The sequence below is a fragment of the Lampetra fluviatilis genome, chromosome 37, assembly GCF_964198595.1.
Source record: "Lampetra fluviatilis chromosome 37, kcLamFluv1.1, whole genome shotgun sequence".
NCBI classification, from domain to species: Eukaryota; Metazoa; Chordata; class Hyperoartia; order Petromyzontiformes; family Petromyzontidae; genus Lampetra; species Lampetra fluviatilis.
In genome coordinates, this window is record NC_136311.1 from 2,162,346 (window position 1) to 2,183,099 (window position 20,754).

The 20,754-nt window shown below is 44.2% G+C and overlaps 1 protein-coding gene across 1 annotated transcript; it reads right to left on the bottom strand.

Moving 5' to 3' along the window:
- Nucleotides 1-550: 550 nt before the first annotated feature.
- Nucleotides 551-20,253, bottom strand: LOC144945211 (protein unc-119 homolog B-like). Its single transcript, XM_078873530.1, has 5 exons — nucleotides 19,632-20,253; nucleotides 11,924-12,037; nucleotides 11,252-11,354; nucleotides 6,661-6,833; nucleotides 551-2,784 (listed from the first exon to the last, which is right to left on the bottom strand). The coding sequence occupies exons 1-5, from the start codon at nucleotides 19,867-19,869 to the stop codon at nucleotides 2,672-2,674; spliced, it is 741 nt and encodes a 246-aa protein (XP_078729656.1). The 5' UTR covers nucleotides 19,870-20,253; the 3' UTR covers nucleotides 551-2,671.
- Nucleotides 20,254-20,754: the final 501 nt, after the last annotated feature.

Below are 20,754 nucleotides of genomic sequence, written 5' to 3' on the forward strand. Positions count from 1 at the left end.
ACTGGCGAAGATGAGGCCATCGTCTGCTCTCGTTCTGGGCCTGGTCGATAGCCCCGCCTCCCCCCCCTGAAAGGTTTACTCACCAACATTGGCATGAAATGCAGCGTGCGGACAGCAGAGGGGGTGGTATTCCACACGTCTCGTTCACCTCACCAGCATCGAGTCAACTCAATAACCTTTGCTGCCGCATAACGTCCTTATTACCCCATGCTGGAAACTTAAATGTTCACCATGCTGACCATGACATAAAACATTTCCAGAAATGTTTCTCTGTAAATGGTCACGACTTGCCAGATGCGGACAATAGCATTGATTAAAAAATTAAAGACCAGTTTCTTGGAGGTCAGCTTCCTCTAAATTTTTGGATTAGATGAAAATAAAGGGCCAAATTTTACAGCCATTCTTGACCAACTGCGAGCTGAATTGCCTTTGTTAAACGTTGCTTAACTGCCCACAACGCGAAAAAAATCTATATGTAGATGGTTCTTCCTCGGAACAACACTAGTTCCCACATCGCACGACCCAAGCAACAAACACTGACACATTCCGACAAGACTCTATGAAGATCTTTATTTACAAAATATAACGCCTCTTCTACTGAAACGCACAAGTACAAATAATTCAATTGGACGTCAAACAGTACATTCAGTCTCATCTACCAAGAAATTGCACAAGCAACACATCCTTACGCATAAACCCTCGGTTTTGTTGAAAACTAAAATTGTACAATCTTATGTTTTTCCTTTTCTCAAAAAAAGCCTAAATCTCCCAACAACCTTTCTGAAATTCACCGAATTGACAAAATGCATGTCTACGTTTTTCCCAGACAACACACATTAAAGCAGAGGGGTGAATCGAAAACACAGTGGGGGCTTGCTGCAAGAACGTCTAGTCAAGTATTTTTTTTCGTGGACTTCAAAAGTGCGGCTGGTCACACGACGCAGTAAGAAACAGCAGTGCCCTCGGTAATGCTCAACCCTTTCACCTGAAATGAGAAAGTAAACTCCAGTGCAACGGTTTTCAACTCTCTTTTATCGTCGGAACAGGTGGCTCGTGGTGCCATGATTCTAACGAGGTCACGGTGGAGGCTGGGGTACTGTTGTGTACGGGTTAGATTAGGGGTGGCACCACTTTGGATGGACACAAGACATGCACTTGGCTTTCAATGAGCTTGCTGTATGGAGGCTATGCCAGCTTTACCAAGAGCCATTTAACAACTGAAACCAGGAACAATCTCAAGCCCACACAACTCGCAGCAATTAATGCCCGCTTTTTTTCCATAAAGCTATCAATGTGAATGATGTACATACGTTCTTAAATATAATTTTGCCCAGGAACATCTAAGACTTCATTTGAGTGGTGTTACGGAGAATATTTAACTCGAGGTGAAAGGGTTGAGAGAGGAATTGAATCAAAACTGATTTTCTTCTTCTGACACTGAAGCAGTAATACACATTGACACCTGCCAAATTCTACAGGGGTCCATCAAGTCACCCCTTCGATGCATTAACAGGCAGCGGCGAACTTCAGGGCAAGCTAGAGGGTGGGCAATATGACCATTCAAGTGGTCAAGATTCACCCAGTGCAGGGTGGGCGTGGTGGGAGACATGCTGCCCACGCATTACTTGGCTACTCTAAGTGACCTAATCTTAAAGAACTGTACAATACACACCGTCCGATCAGCTCACTGGCCAGGAAAAATACACATTGCCTACACTTCCCCACCCTGGAGTCCGCCAAACTTAACAAGGACTGCGGTGAGCAAGTTGTCCTTGGAACAGAGGATGCCGTTTGTGGCATAGCAGTGATGCGGTGTTGAGTGTCCGTGACAAAATATCCGGTGGTGGGATGTTCGAAGTGCCTCAACTTTCCAAATGGAGTCTTGTGAGATCTCCCTTGGTGTGACCTGTGGCCTAGCGCCACCCACCAAACCAGCAGCTCTTCTCGCCCGCCAATGTGTTTTTTCTCTTCGTGACGTCATTACAGAATTCGTGATATTTATCAAAGAGAACAATTGTTGTGATGTAAATTTTCAACAAGCCTGTTTAAAAAAAAAAACGCTCCCCCTCTTTTAAGTGGAGAACATTAAGAGGTGAAGGTGCTTTGTGAATGCAGCCACGCGCCGAGTGCAAACGCCCTCTTTGATTATTCCCCAGACGTGCCGCTGGCGGCGCACAGCCAGCCGTGTAAAGAGCGCAAGAGAGATGGGTGGAGAATACAAAACCCAACAGCCGAGCAGCACAGGCTGCATACACACACTGAGATGGGGGGGCGTTCCCACACTTGCCACAAAACCCAGTCCCATGGTTGCAAAGTGACCCGATAAGAGTTTCTTAACGCTGTTCTATACGCGGCTGGGTTGTGGCCAGCCAAGCTAGTCGCACATTCCTGATCGTCATCTACCATCAATGCGCACTACTGTGAGGCCGGTAGACCCTTGCAGCCTCCCCGGCAGGTGCTTGTACAAGTGGGCATGTGCGTATTTCATGTCGCAACGGGCGCGCATCATGGATGTGCTTCATGCGTCTGAGAGTGATTTTTAAGTGAACGTTAACACATGTTCACGTGCATGACTCGCATCTCCACGAGCGTGTGTGTGTGTATTTCATGTTTCCGTGGGTGTCCGAGAGTGTCCGTGTGATGTGCCCTGTGTGTTGTGCAGCACCAGGGTTTACTGGCCACCGTTGTAGGCATAGTCCGCCTTGTTGTGCATGATCAGCTTGTTGTCCACAAAGTAAAAGCTGTCGGAGCGTGTCTCGTACGGGTGGGCGATCATGTCCCGCACTACGGGGTGGGGGTGAAAGAGGGGGGGAAGAGGTGCAGTCGACACAGTTAGACGAGGATGAAGATTTTTGCAAAACTGGTGAATAATGCACTTCGCTAGAATAATACTCCTCTTGATTAAAAAAACCCCTCTTATTATGAACGCAGCTCCACTTACTGCCGCAAGCTCCACTTCATAAAAAATGCCACTTAATTACGTAAGCGCACTCTAATGCAACTCCACTTAATAAAGTGAACTCATATCTTCCAGTCTACACTGCTAGTACAGCATTATCACAGCCTGGTTTTTGCCACTGTGCCATCCGAGGCATTGTAAACAGATGATCACCAAATAATTAAACGCAGCAACCACATAACATGTGTAATGGATTATTTTACTTCAATCAAGTGCGAGTTTATTTTGTGTGGCCAGTGTTGCCATGAACACACCCTCAGCATTATACTAAGTATTAAAGTAATTTATTGCAGTATTAAGTGGAGCACAGTGAGCACCATAGGCATCTAATTTCATGTGGTGACCATTGATCGCTGTAGACATTGCTTCACTGAACATACACTGCAAATTGTTTCCCAGACAATAAATAACGCCTATTTGCACACTGCCAGTCATCAAATTCTATCTGGCATGTGTCGGATCTCGGCAAATCGCAGAAGCTAAGCAGGTTAGAATATGGATAGTGCTTGGATGGGAAACCAGATGCATAAAACAGGTATCATAAAGCTGCTGTGGGGCTACCTTGTCAGCAGAGGGAAATACAGCAAAATACATAGTTGTACTGTACCATGCTCCAACATCTGTGCTCCCCCTACCTTCATCAACCCACATTGAGCATGGTTAAATAACCACCACTGTATAGGGAGGTCCCTCATCCAGCAGTGGATTGAGAAATACATTTATAGTCCTTATAAATCAGCTAGCCGGGATGTAATGTGCATTCGAGTGTCTGCGTTAAATGGCTCAATATTCACAACGTCCTCACGTTCATAACAAACTGTGCGACAACTAAAAAAAATGCTCCGTGAGCCACTGCACAGTAACCTCTTGAACTGCCCCACGCCCAAGGCGTTTCACAGTGAGGTCGCATGTGGCGTGGCCAGGACAACGGGAAAACTACAAGTATAACGCCGCAGCATTTTCTACAAACAATATCCGTGTGGTCTAACACTCACTCTAAGAAAACAAGGGCAAACCACACACTTAAATATGGAGACAAACCTCTCCCCACTCACAGGCATAGCAAAGTACTTTTGTTGCATAAGCATCGGGGAAAAAACTAATGTCTCCGAGCCGTTGGGTGTTGAAAATTCAGATGCTGCGGTGTCATCACTGTGTGTTTAAGAAACAAGTAATGGTCGTTGAAAGAGCACTCTTTTTAGCTAATAATAAATAATGACACCATGACTACCAGATTTCCATGATTACAAGACTCTAGAAAGTAAGAGGACCCGGCAACACATGAAACCAGGGTGTAAAATATAAACTTACAAATCCAGAGTGGATGCTGGGCAAAGAAAAGTGTTTTATATAATAGGAATAGAGACAGGACTTTGTAAGGCAGTATTCCAGAAGACAATTATGAACACTTCACTTTAAAATAGGTAGGTGTCCTTGTGGAAGATTATCCTGAACGTGGTCTTCTGCTCTCTGCATGATAATGCATATTTCTGGATGGTAATGTATTTACTGAAAGATGATTCTGAACAACGAGATTAAATCGTCTTTTGGGTGAAAAAATCTTTATCCCTGACCCATGCTAATAAAAAAAATTGTGTATTATTTGGAATAATACATCCACCCTCCAACTTATGCTTTAAAATACCATAATAAAGTATGTTGTGCAATGTAGAGAAACAATTAGTCTTATGTTTACATAGGAAAGCCTCACTTAGTTTCAAAACTGTTCTTTCAGGAAGGCCATGCTTGGAATGTTGGCTAATTGCTCAAATATTTTGATTGTGGAAGGACACTGAAATGCTGGGAAAAACCCAAACACATTTGCTCATCGAGTTATCAAACCTTCACACATGCTCATGCTTCCAAACTTTACTCAATGTTACATACAATTGCAAAGCCCCAAAAATGAATAAATAAACCAGCTGTACCATATTCTTTGGTTCTTTCGGTAAAGTCACGTAGATAGAAACGTCGTGAGTTTTTTTGTTTGTTTTCTATCTACGTGACTTTACCGAAAGAGCCAAAGAATATGAATTCCTGCAGTCATTAAAGTTTGAAATTAAAATTCACCTGTATCAGATACAAAATGATGGGTGAGTAAATAGAGGGTTTCATAACTTAGTTGTGTAATTTTATACATATTCTTTTTTTCCCAGGATATCCTGTATACTGCACATTCGAACTGCTTTGAAAGTATTTGGCCAAACATTCTTAGCAGAGCCCTCCTGAGAATAAACAATTAAAACTAAACCTCGTTTTTCTGGACACACAAAGGACTCGGTAATTGTGAACTTGTATTAATGTGCTCCGCATTGTTGCATTCCATCCAGCAAATCACCTCGCAGTACGGCAATTTACTTCAATGGATCCCCCGTCGTCACCGTAACCATTGGCGTTGACCAAACACTGGAGATGTTTACACGTCACGGACCACGAGAAAAGTGCAAGGGGCGGGCAGGGAGCGCCAACGGGACCACATGCAGAGGGACATTGTGGGGAGGGAGCCCCGAGTCAACACGAGCTATTGGGTAACCGTGTGACAGTGCAGACAAAAGGGGCTTTGTGAATAATTAACAAGGAAGCATAACTCAACCGGTGTTCAAGCAGGTGACAGAAGTTGACGGGACTGAACTGTGCAAGCTGCAGCAGTCCAAGCAGTCACATAGCACACTTTCACTTAACGGCCGTCAAGTGGACCTTTTGGTGAACGTTAAACATTTTCATCATCACGCTCAATGGGCAGAGAGCCCGTAGTAGGTGTCCACTACACATTACGTTATTCATTTCCACTTTCCTCTCTCTTGTTAGGTCTTCCTCTCTTTCCGGTTCCTTCCATTTTTCCCTAACAACACACTTTTAATCTTTCTGTTGTTGTCCATCCTATACAATGTGTCCAAATAGTGCCAGTCTCCTTCTCACTATCTGAAGCTATTCAGGCCAAGAGACCAGATGTAACATGTGAACAAAGCAAAGCTATTGCATTGAGACAGTCACACTTTGGTGCGTACTAACAATTACAGAAAGTCAAGAGGTCCACTTCTAAGTCTCTTTTTCCCAATGTACATTAGTGATAACGTGAATGCGTCCTTTAATTATGTTTACCATGTTCTAGTGGTACCTTAAGACAGTGGTTCTCAACCTTTTGTGGCTACTGTACCCCTTGCCTGAGCCAACATGGTTCTGAGAAATAAACGTATGAATGATCATCAATATTTTAACCAATTTTCCATTATGCGAGGCATCCTCATTATCTAACTGCAAGTGAATAAAAAAAAATTTAACGGGCGTTCTGCATAAATGACGTAATTTGTTCGCGCTCACTGGCTACTCATGGAAATCACTTTGTTAACGGTCAATGAGTTTAAATCCATATGGATTTTAATTTTCAGTTATTTTATATTGGCAGACTCATACATGATTATCCACCAATGATTCTCACACATGATATAATTTCACACATTTATACATCACCTCACATACCCCCGGGGACATTGCCACGTACCCGCAGGTGTCCACGTACCCCCAGAATGAGTACCACTGCTTTAAGGAACATGATAAAAGTAACTACATGGTAAAAAAGAATGTCCTTTAGACAGCATTTCCACCTCTCTCCCTGGCCTAACCCAACCATTTTAAGACGCACAATACCAAACAGGACTGAAGGCAACACAAATGTGGGGGGTGGGGGGGGGAGCACTGACCAACGTCCTCGGAGAGCTGGGGGAAGTCGTAGATATGCTCGCACGTGTTTTTGCTGTTGGGGATGCAGAATCCAAACTCAAAATCGAAGCTCTTGAGAAGCCGCTCGCGGAAATAGTGCCGCTCGATCATGCGAAAGTTGCCCACGGCCTTGTCCCCCACGGTGAACTCCACCCTGTATATATTCACACAACGGGTGATAAAAAAGCAGTGCTGGAGTGAGACACGTGGACACTTAAGAAAAGATGCCTGGTTTGATCTTCCATGAAACTCATGCTCCACCCAAATCCACATCCGCACAAACCATGGCAGACAATGCAAAACTCTCCAGTGTGCGACTGTGGGCATCCAGATCTTATTGTACAACATAACGCCACAATGCCCGATCCACAAATACGAATAAGACTTCACAGCGATACACTCCGCTGCTCCTCACGCGGTTATCTGGCTTGACCACCTAAATGTGAAATTGTATTTGTTGCTCTGCATTTAAAATGAGCCATTCGATACAAGACTAGGTGGCAAGTGATAATAACAGCGCTTTATCAATGAAAGAAGGAATCTCTACACAACATGTGACATCTATAAAATAAGTTGTTTAACCACATTTTACCATGCTGATTAGTGCCAGGTTTGTGTACACACCCATGACTAGTTCCGATATTTCTAGCCACTGATGTTAGGCGTGGCTGGGAATGTTAATCGTGCAGAGCGCTAACCAATGCACAATCGCTGCGCTGTAATCATGATATGTATGTTGAACTTCTTTCGCATCATATTGTAGTGCGTGCAACTGAGTCGCAGACGTTGTGTTGGGAGCAACACGAAATCAACGTAACATAACACAACCTACACTTGGGTGTTGAATGCTCATCTAGCCACGCTAAGGCAGAACTAGACACGGTTCGCTATCCCGGCCCGGACCACAAGCTGGGTCCCGGACCGAGTGGCTAGAGGCTCCTTTTGCCCGACGTGGATCTTCATCACCAGCAACACGAAGAACCCAGAGCCCCTCACACCCCCCCCCCCCCCTTATATCGGCCTGGGCTGAGGCTGGCTCCGCCCTTCGCCCCGCCCACCTTCTAGATCTCTCGAGCTCTTTCCCAAGGCTCCCCGAGAGCTCTTTTATACCACGTGACCGCCCAGCGGCCCCCGTCCACCGGTGGCCCCCCTCCAATATCATCCGGTCAAGTGTCGGCAGGTCAACCGGCGTATCATGCCCCAACGTAACCCTCGCTGGCTGACATTCCCTCTCGCTCCATCACCGGGAGCCCGCACCGCACACTGTACGTGGTGCCTCCACGCTGACCAGCGCTCACCTAAGCCCCGCTAAGGCTGGTACTACGCCCAGTGAGCGGGCTACACATAATGCCAACACATTATCCGCCGTGGCTTCATAAGCCCGGCACCACACAGTGACAATCAGTCACTACAATATGTAGCTAACCTATTGCATAATACATGCAAAATATGATTTCTAGACAGCAAAAAGGTGTGATTCTGACCAAAGGATCGGTCCTCCCAAAATGCCTTGCATATCACAAGACATCACGTTTTACACGTACAATGCACACAGGCTTGTCTGTTACGATTCTCAACCTGGGACTTATTGAACCCGCAGTGGCTGCGATAAGCTAAAGTAGTCATGGAATGAATCACCAAGTGATTCAATCGTTGCCATGATCTTGGGGTCGCAATTCAATTCAAGAATCAGTTGTATTGTTTCATTTCTAAGCTTTCGTGTAAATTCGTCTCAGTGCTATTGTGATAACTGCTGCATTAGCCAAAACGTAGCATTTGCATAATATACATTTTAATAATCGATTCTCAGATGAACGTTTGCATTAATGTTCCGTAAGAAGTAATGTAATCTGATTAATAAAACGATACACCGTTAGTTGCAAGACTACTTGATATCAAGTCCAATGCATGTCTCGCAACGTGCCAACAGATTGTGAAAATATCTACAAACCACCACCTTTAACCACCATAACTTCAAACGTTACAATGGTAAGAAATTCCGTCCATTACTTCTGCATTTACAAATGTGAAACAATGCTCACTTTGAGACTGAAGGCTGAAAAGCATTTGGCACTCAGGTTCCATGAAATTGAAGAGCATTTATCCAAAATGCTTCATCTGCAGTGTCCATAATGTCTCAGGGTATTTATTTTAATTACGAGTGGCTATAAAATGAATGGCCGACAACTGTGAGTGCTTTCAATTGACTGAAAAATGAAAAACAAATTGCACGGCGTGTGGCTGTCCATAGCACCTGCACGATGCTTGCACTAAAACTGGAACGAGCAGATTCTGTTTCAAGGCGACTCACACGCCAGTTCATTCTTTGTAAAGCAAGACTGCTCACAGGAAGTGTGTACTGATTCACAAGGTTTGCAATTACTTGCATTAAAGATGGACATATATCAAATGTTACATAATCTATTGCCAACAGTAGCCTGAAGCCCTCAACTCGTCATAAAATCAGTGGCAGGTTACACTCCAATGAACAATGATTTAAGGCCATGCAACAGTTTGCTTTGGTTGACTTAAAATAAATGTTACCAAATATAACACACGCGCTTTGTTATGCTTAAGCAAGGTCATATATAAAAAGGCCGTTTGCAAGTAAACAAACTGGAGATGTCCATTTGGGTTTTGAGGAGTTAAAATATTTAAAATAAACCAGAAAATATTTTAAAATAAAACCACAGAGGGCGACAACTCAATGCCTTCTTAACGCAGCTTTCCCTTAAGCACCGTTACCGTGGCAACAGTCGCCTAGGACGCAGGCGCTGGGCCGCGTGCACGGCGGAGGAGCAGCAGATTCGAATGCGCCACCTCTAGTTAGCCAGAGCTGCTATTTATAGGCACGCCACCCACACTCACCAGTAACCACAGCAACAGCACAGCCAATGGAACACCAGGGGGCTCGGCAAAATGAGAACTGATGCTTTGTTGTCACCCTTATTCATAATCGTAGTGAACAAACGGCAAGAAGAAACAGATAATTGATTTTTAATATTATAATATGAACGCAATACAAATCCAGAATGTAAACTAAACCACGCTTAATCCTGAGGAGATTGCTCGAAAATGTTAACGAGACGCATGCAGTGTCGATTTTTTTGAGAGTCCACAAAGGTTAATGCTGATAATTGACAACAGCTTTCCCGTCATTATCCGAAATGCCATTCTTGAATATTCTCTGACCTGCTCCAAGTAAACACGCTGTGTGACTCAGCTCAGGAACTGTCCATAATAACCAAGATTTTAAAAAAAGAACCACACACGCACAACTTAAGTGTCCGTGCTGTATGGAATTAGCTACCAGACTAGAGTGAGACAACTGGCTCATCCTTCCAGAGGTCCACGCACACCATAAGGATCTTTCACAAAATTCCAGGGAGACAAATTAATCTGAAGCAGCGTTTTACACCATTTGCCTCCCCACAGGTCCGAGATTATGTCAGTGCCGCTCGCGTAAGGCCGCCAAATGTTCAAGATTGAAGAGGAACAAGATCGCTGTGGAGGGAGGACACTCGGATATATCTCCCAGGATCCGAGGCACTGGCATAAACGCTAGATGTGCAGTGTGATAATCAGAATTTATATATGGAACGGTACGTTTTAGTGTTCATCTTAATGACAGGAGCGCGTGGCTAGTGGTCTGTGCGTGGTCCGAACAGACGTCGCCGGTTACTGTGCGCGAGCCTCGCACTATTAGCAGTCACGCAACGTCAACGCGCGAATAAATGCCTGCCCCCTTTTCCATTCCACTTGCCCCCCCCCCTCCCCGTCACAACTCGCTCAACGTGTGGTGGGTGCTCTGGCTGTTGCCACGGACTGTGGTTGCTAACGGAAACTGTCGTCATGGGTTTGTTGCTTTTCTATCCACTGAACTCGTTTGACCAAATGCAGGGCTGTGTACAGTGGAGTTGTGCGGCCTGCACAACTGGAGATGATCTGCGTGTTCTCTCATGGCCCATTTGTGCTTGCGACTGTGGAATGGCCACGCGTCGGGAACGCATCCTGCATTGTATTCCGTCAAAGCAAAAAGGGGTGTGACTCATGAGAATACACATGTCGATTTGCCATCACTTAAGTGACAGATTCACTCGCTGCTGTGGGCATTTTGTTCCCAACGAGGAGGCTGAGAGGCCCACGCGTATTACGACTCTTTGCACAATCGCCGGTTCATTTACATGGCAGAACATGGCTAATGTCAGCATCAAATAAAAACAAGGCACTTTAATTTTGTGAAGTGACAAATACTACACTTTCAGTAATTCTACTAACCATGAATCATTACCACACATACAGACTTCTCTTTCTGGTATAAAAATGTATTAAGGTCATCATCATTCTTTATTGCAGTATTAGTGCACTCGCATTTATTGCCGTGCAAGAAATACAGCACTGTTAAGCCTGCAGTAAGGAAAATCCAACCATTGTGCATTTAACCGATACATCACAATGAACCAGAATAAGTATTTATTCAGGTAACATATGGAAGCCAAACCATCTACTACTTTTGATTTTTATCACGTTGCTACACAGACAAAAATAGGAAACCAAATGAACAGCACTTACGTGGCACCGACAGTCCGGAGCCGCAGGAAGGCGGGAGTGAAGTGATAACGAACAAACCGTCCGGCATTAGGGTCCACCTCCTCATCGTCATCATCATCTCGTTCTGTGGGAGACAGCAAACACTGAGTGAGCCATATCATGGCAGGGAACAGCTCAAGAGATCCACAGCACAAGACTCCTTCCTCCCCTGTGTCTTGCACAGTGAATTTCCTTTACATATTCCATGGAAGATGCCTTTAAACCACAGCGGCCAGTTAATTTATGACATGTGATTTTGTTTATTGTACACTCACAGCTGGATACAGTCAAACAGGGCACTGTGCACATTTTGGCTAGCAGGTGGCAATATTAATTTTCAACCGAGATCTCCAATCTCAGTGCACGAAACTCAAAGATTATTGGAGGTGGCTGGCTCAATACCGACATGTGAATCAGCCGCTTGAGCCAATTCTTTGAGCTACTCAGTCAACTCCACACCCTCCATTTTGCCAAAGATGCAATGCGTCAAACATCACAGTATGCATGCTATGCAACCACTGTGCATGTGTGTAAGTGCACGTCTTCGTAACCCGGTGTGCTAAACGCACACACTCACTAACGAATATTCGCTGTACACTGAACACAAATAAACTCCCGGATTTCCAAGTCTGCTGTCAAGAGGGCCCCCCTTACCTGCAGCAGGGGGCTTAGCAATCTCAAAAAGAACAGTCCCGGACTCCAGGTCTCTGATCTTGAACCGGGTGAAGTCGATGTTGTAAATGTTGGCATCTGGCTTGCAAAGATAATCTAGAGAAGAACAAAACACTATAAATAAACTGAAAAATAAACAAGATAAGGCAGGTTAATAATTGACAATGTCTAGTTTCCGTAGATGTGTTCCTTATATATTCCGAGAATCTATAGCTTAAACACAGAAGGGCATGCTCACAAACAGCAGGAAGGCACAACTTCCATCATGCCTTGCATATATATCAAGTGATCAACATATTGTATCTTGTACTACAATGCTCTAAAATGTACAAAAGAACAGATATTTTTGGAAGTGAGCATTCCAGTGGTACGTTTCAGGAGCTACAGAATTTTGAAACGTCCTTTTAAGAAAAAAACCCACCTCAACATTAATGATTGATATGGCCTACGGTCAAGTTAATAATTTGCTTGCAAACGGCACAGCACGCAGAAAAGTCTAAACTATCAGAACACCAGTTCATGCCACACATTTGGTGCCATGTGCAATACATAACTAAAACACTTTCATGCGGCTTGCATTGCCTTTATTGATCTAATTTGACATTGGCATTGTGCATATCCAACCTAAACAGCAGGGCAAGGTGAAGAGAATATATTTTTTAAAGTAACGCTTTTAACTAGCGATTACATTCGATTTTGCTTTGTCTGATCGCTACCAGGCCTCAGCCTTCTATAGAAGCTATTCAGATTTCAAAGCATGACGACAAGAGCGTTCCACTGCCACTGCAAATTTTCAAACTCTTTACACAGGCCATACAAACGTTTAAGAACAAATCACTAGACACATCACGCGTATCACTTTGTTGAACAAAACGTTCCGCCAACACAACATTATCAGCGATATTTGTGAAGAGCCGGATGGCCTTTTCATTATGGTGAGTGAGGCATTTGAGCGGATTATCGAGAGGGGTGCGGTATGCCCTGACCAGTGGATAGGCACAAATTGGTTGTGCCAGAGAACAAATCCCTAAAGCCGCTAGATTATCTCCTGTGCGCCCTTTGAATGCACCGCGTCGAGGGACGGTGCCTGTGAACATGGGCACTGCCGTCCGCACAATCTCTTTCGGCTTTGTGCGAAAAGGCAGGTGCCAGAGACTGAAAAATTAAAGATCGTACGTACGGCAAAAGAACGAACACTCCACCACAATAGGAGTAAACTATCCATGTGTGTGCCCTGTGTGTCATTACTCTAAGACAAAAATGGTGACATTAGTCAAGCTGATTTTCTCTGCTGTATGATCACAGCATTAGCAATGTCGTGACGGGAAGAGTCACATCACAATAGACACGTGTGACGCCTCTACAGAAGCCAAATGCCTTTCTCGTGACCCAGGCACTGCAAGGTGGTGGAACAGCCAACGTTCGCTTTGGTAACCCTCTTAAGGAGGATTACTGTCTTTCCAAATCCTTTAAAGCCCAAAAGCCATAACATGCACTAAAAATATAACACACAAACCAACAAACGGTATCTCGACTTAATTGCAAATAAAGGCTTCCGGTCATAGTTGATGATTTAGCAAAGGCAAATAGCCAAAGATACAATTCTAAAAATAAAACGGGACAGGTTTGGCAAAGGGCGATTAACATTTTAAGGCAGGTGTTAGTTAAATTGCAGCTTTTGCCAAACTGCAACTGCGTTTATATTAACACGCAGCAGAATAATGAGCATATATGTCTCATGTCCTGTGCTAGTTGTCAATGACCAAGAGACCGTTACACCCTGCGTTGCATTTGGTAATTTAGCACTGCCGACTACAAATACAACACGTAATTAACATCAACACAGATCAGCACAATAGGCAAGCCTAAAAGAAAACACCACATTTAAAGGGTTGCAGTGCACTCAGTAACGGCACACCAATTCTGTTTACGAAAGATCAGCTTTAGGATGTTCTTGATGAAAGGTGGGCCACACGCATGCCAGCGTGCGACGAGATGACACATAAGGCTTGCATTCATCTTCTTATGAAGGAAGTGGTTACATCAGAGGCTTGTTTTTATCCACTCGTGGTGGATGTTCTGCAGAACATCCAATTGTAGAACCTGTGCACCTACACCCATCACACGAATGTGCCCTGAACACCCACGCATATGTTTACCAATGGAACTATAAAAATGTCATGAGTAAACATGTGGAAAATATGAGACATTCATTGAAGTGCATGCAATAAAAGCAGCGTGCAATGCCAATACTTTTATTGTACAAATATTAATAGGTGCATGCAGGGGTATGTACTTTCCCATATTTATTCAGAAATGCCACACTGAACCAATGGACTCTTTCCAGGAAGGTCATGCATTTGGGTTTTATTTTAAGATTTTTTAAGCCAATCTTGATTTGAAGCTTGTGTGACTGCAGGAATCCATACTCTTTGGTTATTTCGGTAAAGTCTGGAAGACCTTGTTTCAGTAGTTTTCTCTCTCTCACCTGAAGACGGTCACTTGTGTTGCGATCGAAACGTCGTGGTCTATTATTTTTTCTACCTACATGACTTTACCAAAAGAACCAAAGAGTATGTTTTAAGCCAATTAATGAGTGTTTATACAAGTGGGAGGAAACTGGAGCACCCGGAGAAAACCCAGGCGTGCGAGGGGACACCACACTATCCAGGCAGATGGAAATGGATGGCGATTGGTCAACTTCTCATGGAAAGCCAAGGTACGGCACCTGGATGCCCATGGGAAGTTTAACAACTTTGGTAACATCCACCAGCCCTCGCCTCCACAATGACGGATTATAGCTGTGTGCCACCACCGCCCGGCTTGCCTACCAAGCTAAATATGTAGCTAAATCAATTATATTTAACATTTGGGTAAACATCCTGTGTTACATTTCTGTCAGAAGAATTGATACTGCATTGGATTTATAACAGGTGCACGTTTTATAATAAACTGACAAGACATTCAGCCTATGATTATTGCATGTATCAACCCCCATGCTATTCAGAGGCATGCAATAATCCAATCCATAAGTAAATGCAAATGAAAAACCAGCAAGTGCCTCACAGCAAAAAAGCCCTTGTAGAGGACATTCAACAACACACAATACATATTAATACAGGAGCCATACCATTGGCTCAGCTCATCAGGATATGGCACAATATGGCTTCCCGTTCATAAGAGAAAAGCCATAAACCAGATTAGATTCCAAATAAACAGCGGTGGTGTTGAAATGAGGAACCAGGGCTTGGGCTATCCCAATCCCAAACCAATCTCCAGGTTGAGTAATTACGGCATTCTGCCTCTTCAACAAATCCGACAAAATATCAAGTTAATATCCAAAATTAACGATTAATCCCATTCCACAAAATTCATGTCACTTAAAACAACAAAAATGAATGACAAAATTATCACACCTATGTCTGTAAATAACAATTCAAAGGTTGGGAATTTTTATCTGGGCTGTTGAGTAAAACAGATTGAACCAAAAGCTGCATGACTTAATATGTAATCCTTACAGCTCAAACAAATTGCTGCTTCAAACCAATTTATTGCCTGGATAACTCCTTGAATATTTTCTTAATGCCACCCCAATGGATTTTTTAGTTTGGTCGACATAAGAGGCCCGGTGGTGTATCAGCCTCGGCCATCCCAACAGGACAATAACAAGTGTCATTTGTCACCGTGTGAACAAGTACACATTAGCAATTCCGTCAACTGGAGAGAAGACTATGAATTTTTTATACAGCTTCTGTCTCCAACATTCTGGTTACTATACAGGTATTGTAATGCTTCTTAAAATTACCAGATAACCTTTAAATCCAAGCGAGGGTCAAACGGGAGCACGAGTCTCTTTTCATGGGGGCCAATGGCAACCCGAGTTTAAAAAAAGTACAAACGGTACATTCCAATTTGTAAACAAAACACGATAATCTATCGAGACTTGGGGCTGGAAACCCAGCACATGAGTAAATACTGCAAATGTTAATAATCAAGATGAAGGGAAATGATTACATTCAAAACTAAGCCACTAAAGCAGTCTAGTAATAAAAAACTGAAACCATTTACAAACCAACCACACGTAGGAAAACAAGTCGTGGGCAGTTCCAACACAATTTAAGTATTGTATGGGCAGAACGTAGGCGTCACATCCATACTGCATACAGTTAAATGACAGACTTTACACGTTGTCAACCTAAAAAAGACGTCTGAATGCAAGTTAAAAAAATTAAAGAAACGTGTCAGCACTCGAACAAGTGCGAGATGCTCACTTCTCCTGCCAGTCCAGAGCTAGTGGAATACATTCTAAATTTAGTCTATCCAAAGGAAAGGCAATCGATATTCAATAAGTGGTGCTCACCAGGTGGTACCGATTTTTAGCAAATATTGAGGGACTGTACCATGCACAGCCCGATGGCAAATAGGGTATCACTCAGGTCCAATAAATCCTCTTAAAATGCCCTGTGTTAACAACCGGTAACATTAATACATATACAACCGATTGGCCCTGCTGTTGTGGAGTGACTCATGCAGCCAGCTATGGATACAGGGTTTGGTGGTACATGTTGTTTATGTCGTTAATTGTGAAAATTCGGTCAGTTTCTATGATCACTGTTACATTGCTTATGGCTTTATTTTGGTGATTTCGAAAAGTTTTTTGGTTTGGCCATGTTGGTTTGTTGTAGTACGGAGTTAGACTGATGGCTTTATTCTAAGTTGTCTTGTGGTTGTTGTTGTTTGACTTGCATCCCACTGGTATTTTTGCACACAGCGTTGGTGTACGGTGCTTTTTCTGGAAGACTGCAGTTTTTCCCGGATTTTTCCGTTTGCGCATAGTCACTTTAAGATGTTTTCTTGTTCATGTTTTTTGTTTTGTTGCGATTGCACCCGATTCAAGAGCCGAATGGCTCACAGGGCTATACCTAATAAACTGGAAACTGAAGCCACGAGCCTATCAGGCTAAGCCAAAGCCACCTTGCAGTTATGAAAACCGAATGAGGAAATGTCGACGCACATATATGGATACACGTACAATGCAAGCACACAAACACATACCATCCACACACGCACTAAGTCCCTTTAATCTCCGTTTGTATACTGGTAAAACACAAACAACGCATCTCAACGGTGGCATACAATGCAGCGATGTGCATTAAATGCTACGGCTTTTGCGTTGAACGAATTAAGGTGTTGCAGCCTCCTCGTGAGTCGTCGATACGTCTCCACGACGGTAGGACTTATCGAGTCTCCCCCCGAGATTGAACGATGCCTCTCCCTGCGTGAGGAGGCCGTGCGGCGTTTTCCTGCATCAGAACATTGCTCTCGTGGCGTGCGTGAGGCCATGTGTTTCGCGTGGACGTGCATTCCCTGCATAACGCCTCCGAGTGCTTGATTAACCACATGAGATCAGATCACAGACATCCCTGCGAACGCGCAACTGCATGCGATCAAACCGAATCGGCGTGATCCGATCTGAATTCTGATCACACACGGGCTTTCCTAACCCGAGGTACACCATCTGTGTGTTGTGTCGTGTATTACTGTATACAGTGTAGTGTATTGTGCAGCGTATGTGTACAATGTATGGTATATTGGAGTGTATTTTATCATGTAGTATCGTGTGTATTTGTATTGTACAATGTGTACAGTATGGTGTAGTGTGTGAAATGTAATTGCATATCATGGGACCTCCTTTGCCAGTACCAAATTATGATAATAGGGTTTTCCCCTTTTTTTCTGGCAACAAAAACAGGTGTTAAGATGTTAAAACACCATACTGAAACCTTTTACACGGAATCATGTCTGCATTAACCACAATGCTTGTGGTCAGAATGCAAACATAAAACATACTCTATTATGGGACCTCCTTTGCCAGTACCAAAATATGATAATAGTTTTTTCCCCTCTCATTACTATGATCGTGCATTGTCTTTGTGCTGTATGCCTTTTGGCGTCATCTGGTCTAACACAGTTTGAGACGAGGCTCAAAAGAAAGCTGTCTCTGGTGTGGACCAATCAGTTTAAAAGACAATGCATATATTATCAGAGTATGTTTTTGGTTTGCATTCTGACCACAAGCATTGTGGTTAATGCAGACATGATTCCTTGTAAAAGGTTTCAGTTTGGTGTTTTAACATCTTAACACCTGTTTTGTTGCCTGAAAAAAGGGGGAAACCCCCTATTATTGTAATTGCAGTGTAGTTTATCTTTAGTTTATCTTCATGGCCCCACTCATGTGAACTCTGCGTTGCTGGTTCTCCATCTCCACTCATTCCTGTCCTGGTTCGTCATAGCCTTGCTCACGACTTAGAATCACACTTCCTAGGCCTGCCTCTCGAGTCTACCCCCCCCACCCTTCCGGTGAGTGCAATGTATGCATTGTATTTGTAATTATGTATAGTGTAGTCCATGTGAAGTGTTGTAAAATATAACACCGTTTTGAGTTTCTATGTAAAGCGCAGTGTCATGCATAGTACGGTGTATACTGTATAGTGTGGGGGTTGTATGGTGTAATGTACAGTATAGTGTACGTGCGTTGTTTAACGTATGTGTATTGTGTGTTGTAGGTGTACCTTATGGGTATAGTGTGTGGTGTAAGTAATGGACATCTGCGAAAGCACCTTCGGTAAAGGCACTATATAAATATAAGACAAGATAAAATAAGCTTCGTAGCTCATCGGATTCGTCCAGTCTAAATGAAGATTCTGATTCTAAAGATTCTGGATACGGTCGTGTACGCTTAGAGCGAAACGTGTGTGTGTGCTGTGCAGTGAATGTGTAGTGCGTGGTGTTACCCTGGGTATGGATCGGAGCCGTGATAGAGACATCTTCCTGTGGGCACAGCTGTGCGTTTAGCTGCACAAACTCTACGAATTTACCCACAAAAAACCCGGCCAGGTTAGAAGTGAGATTGACGAAGATTAGTACACTGTATCGCTTGATAATGTGCTGTATATGAAACATTGCCACACTGGACAAGTATAATGCTTTACAATCGTAAACATTAACAGAAAATCCACGATTGCTGTAACAGTGCCATAAACTGTAAAACAAAAATCAACAAACGTAAATTAAAAGTGTAATTTCTAGGCCCTTTAAATTTTGAAACTTGAGACGCTGAATGCACTCATCCCTCCAACATGAGGCGCTAACTTCACCCCCATCTTCCTGCTTTAGTAGATGAATGCACAACTCATCTCCCAGCTTTGTACTAATGTAGTCATCTCCCAGCATGGCGAAATGAAGCAACTCTCCTCCCTGCTTAACACAACTATTCATCTCCCTGCACTGGAAGATACTACACCACTTACCCCTCCTGCATAACACTCCCTGCAGTACTCGGGAAAACAGTCGTATCTTCCTGCATAAACAGACAGATGTTAAGGTCCCAACCCCATTTCCGATTAGCGCAGTTGACTACGTACAAGTAACTCATCTCCCAGCATAACACATCATCATCATCATGCTTAATTCCCTTGCATTGGACGATAAAGTCAGTTAACTACGTACGGTGCGATAGAAGTTAACTGATCTCCCTGCATAACACATCATCATCATGCATTGGACGATAAATTCCGCCCATCTCGGCGCACAAGTGACAATCCCCCGGTGAGCAATTCTACGGATCTCCCGGCACACAGCCCCAGAGCTACTCCCGTGTCACCGCCACCGCCGTCGCCGCGTCCCTCACTGCGAGTGCAGCGGCCGAGCTTCTTGACGTCGTCGGGGCTCACGACGCCGTCCCGCCGGGAGAGAAGCTGCTGCTCCTCTTCGTCAGCAGCCGTCGCTCGCCTTCCTCCTCCCGCCACCTTGAGACGAAGCGCATCGCCGCCGCCTCCTCCTCCTCCTGCTGCTGCTGCCGCCGCCTTCGTCTCGGCGCCGTTGGCTGTGGCCGCGGCGCCGCGAGACTTCCCGTTCGGCTTGCTCATCGCTGCCCTAGTCGGGCCCGCACTTGCAGCTATTGCTAGCGAGTAACTTGCCGATGCGGACAAAGATAAATGCAATGTAACCTCGCACGTCCTCAACGCTGTGTAGACGTCGTTCAATGGCAATGTTGGTGGTTTGATTTCTACTTCGGAATTGTTTCTCCCTCACGGTACGAGGCAATCGACGGGTGAGTGTTCACGGGTTTCTTTACTCGTTTAAATCGCGATAACGTTGTTTTTAATAATCGCACGATGTATCCACCGGCCCACCACAAACACGCGTTATAAGACTCAATTCGTTGCGGCCTTGGTGGACGGCGGCGATTGTGTTTTGTATCTTTACCCCCCTCCCCCCGAAAGTCGCGTCTAACAATGGCGACCGCCTTTTATTATTTATTTATTTTGGGCGGGAAACCGCGGCGAGGAACCGGCGGGGGGCGGGGCCACAGCTCGCGCCGCCAATGACGACGCGCGCAGCGCTCTCGCCCCGCTATAAATAGCGTGGGGGGAGGAGCGAAGTTGAGTGACGTCACGAAATGAAGGGTTGGACGGCCATCTTGGGTAGGGAGGTTTTCACGGCATGAGGCTTACGCGACCGATACTCTTAGGTTTTTTCGGTAGTCACGTAGGTAAAAAATAAATAATAAATACTTAATCATATACCATTTTTTTTTACCTACTTGACTTTACCTAAAAAACCTAAAAGTATGAATCCTTCCAGTCACGAAAGCTTCAAATCTAGAATTACGCGACCGATATTCGTGCGTTTTTTTATATTTTGTATTGGGGTTTTAGATCGCGTCAATATGAATGTGTCGTGAAACTCGCCGTCACACCCAGAAACACAGCCGATCTGGACGGGTTTGTCACGTAAACGAAACGTTGCCA

Coding starts and splice junctions, on each gene's coding strand:
- LOC144945211 (XM_078873530.1), bottom strand. CDS start 19,869: ATGAGCAAGCCGAACGGGAAGTCTCGCGGCGCCGCGGCCACAGCCAAC. Junction 6,834..11,251: donor CTCCGGACTGTCGGTGCCAC/GTAAGTGCTGTT, acceptor GAATATATACAG/GGTGGAGTTCACCGTGGGGG. Junction 2,785..6,660: donor CCAGCTCTCCGAGGACGTTG/GTCAGTGCTCCC, acceptor CCCACCCCGTAG/TGCGGGACATGATCGCCCAC.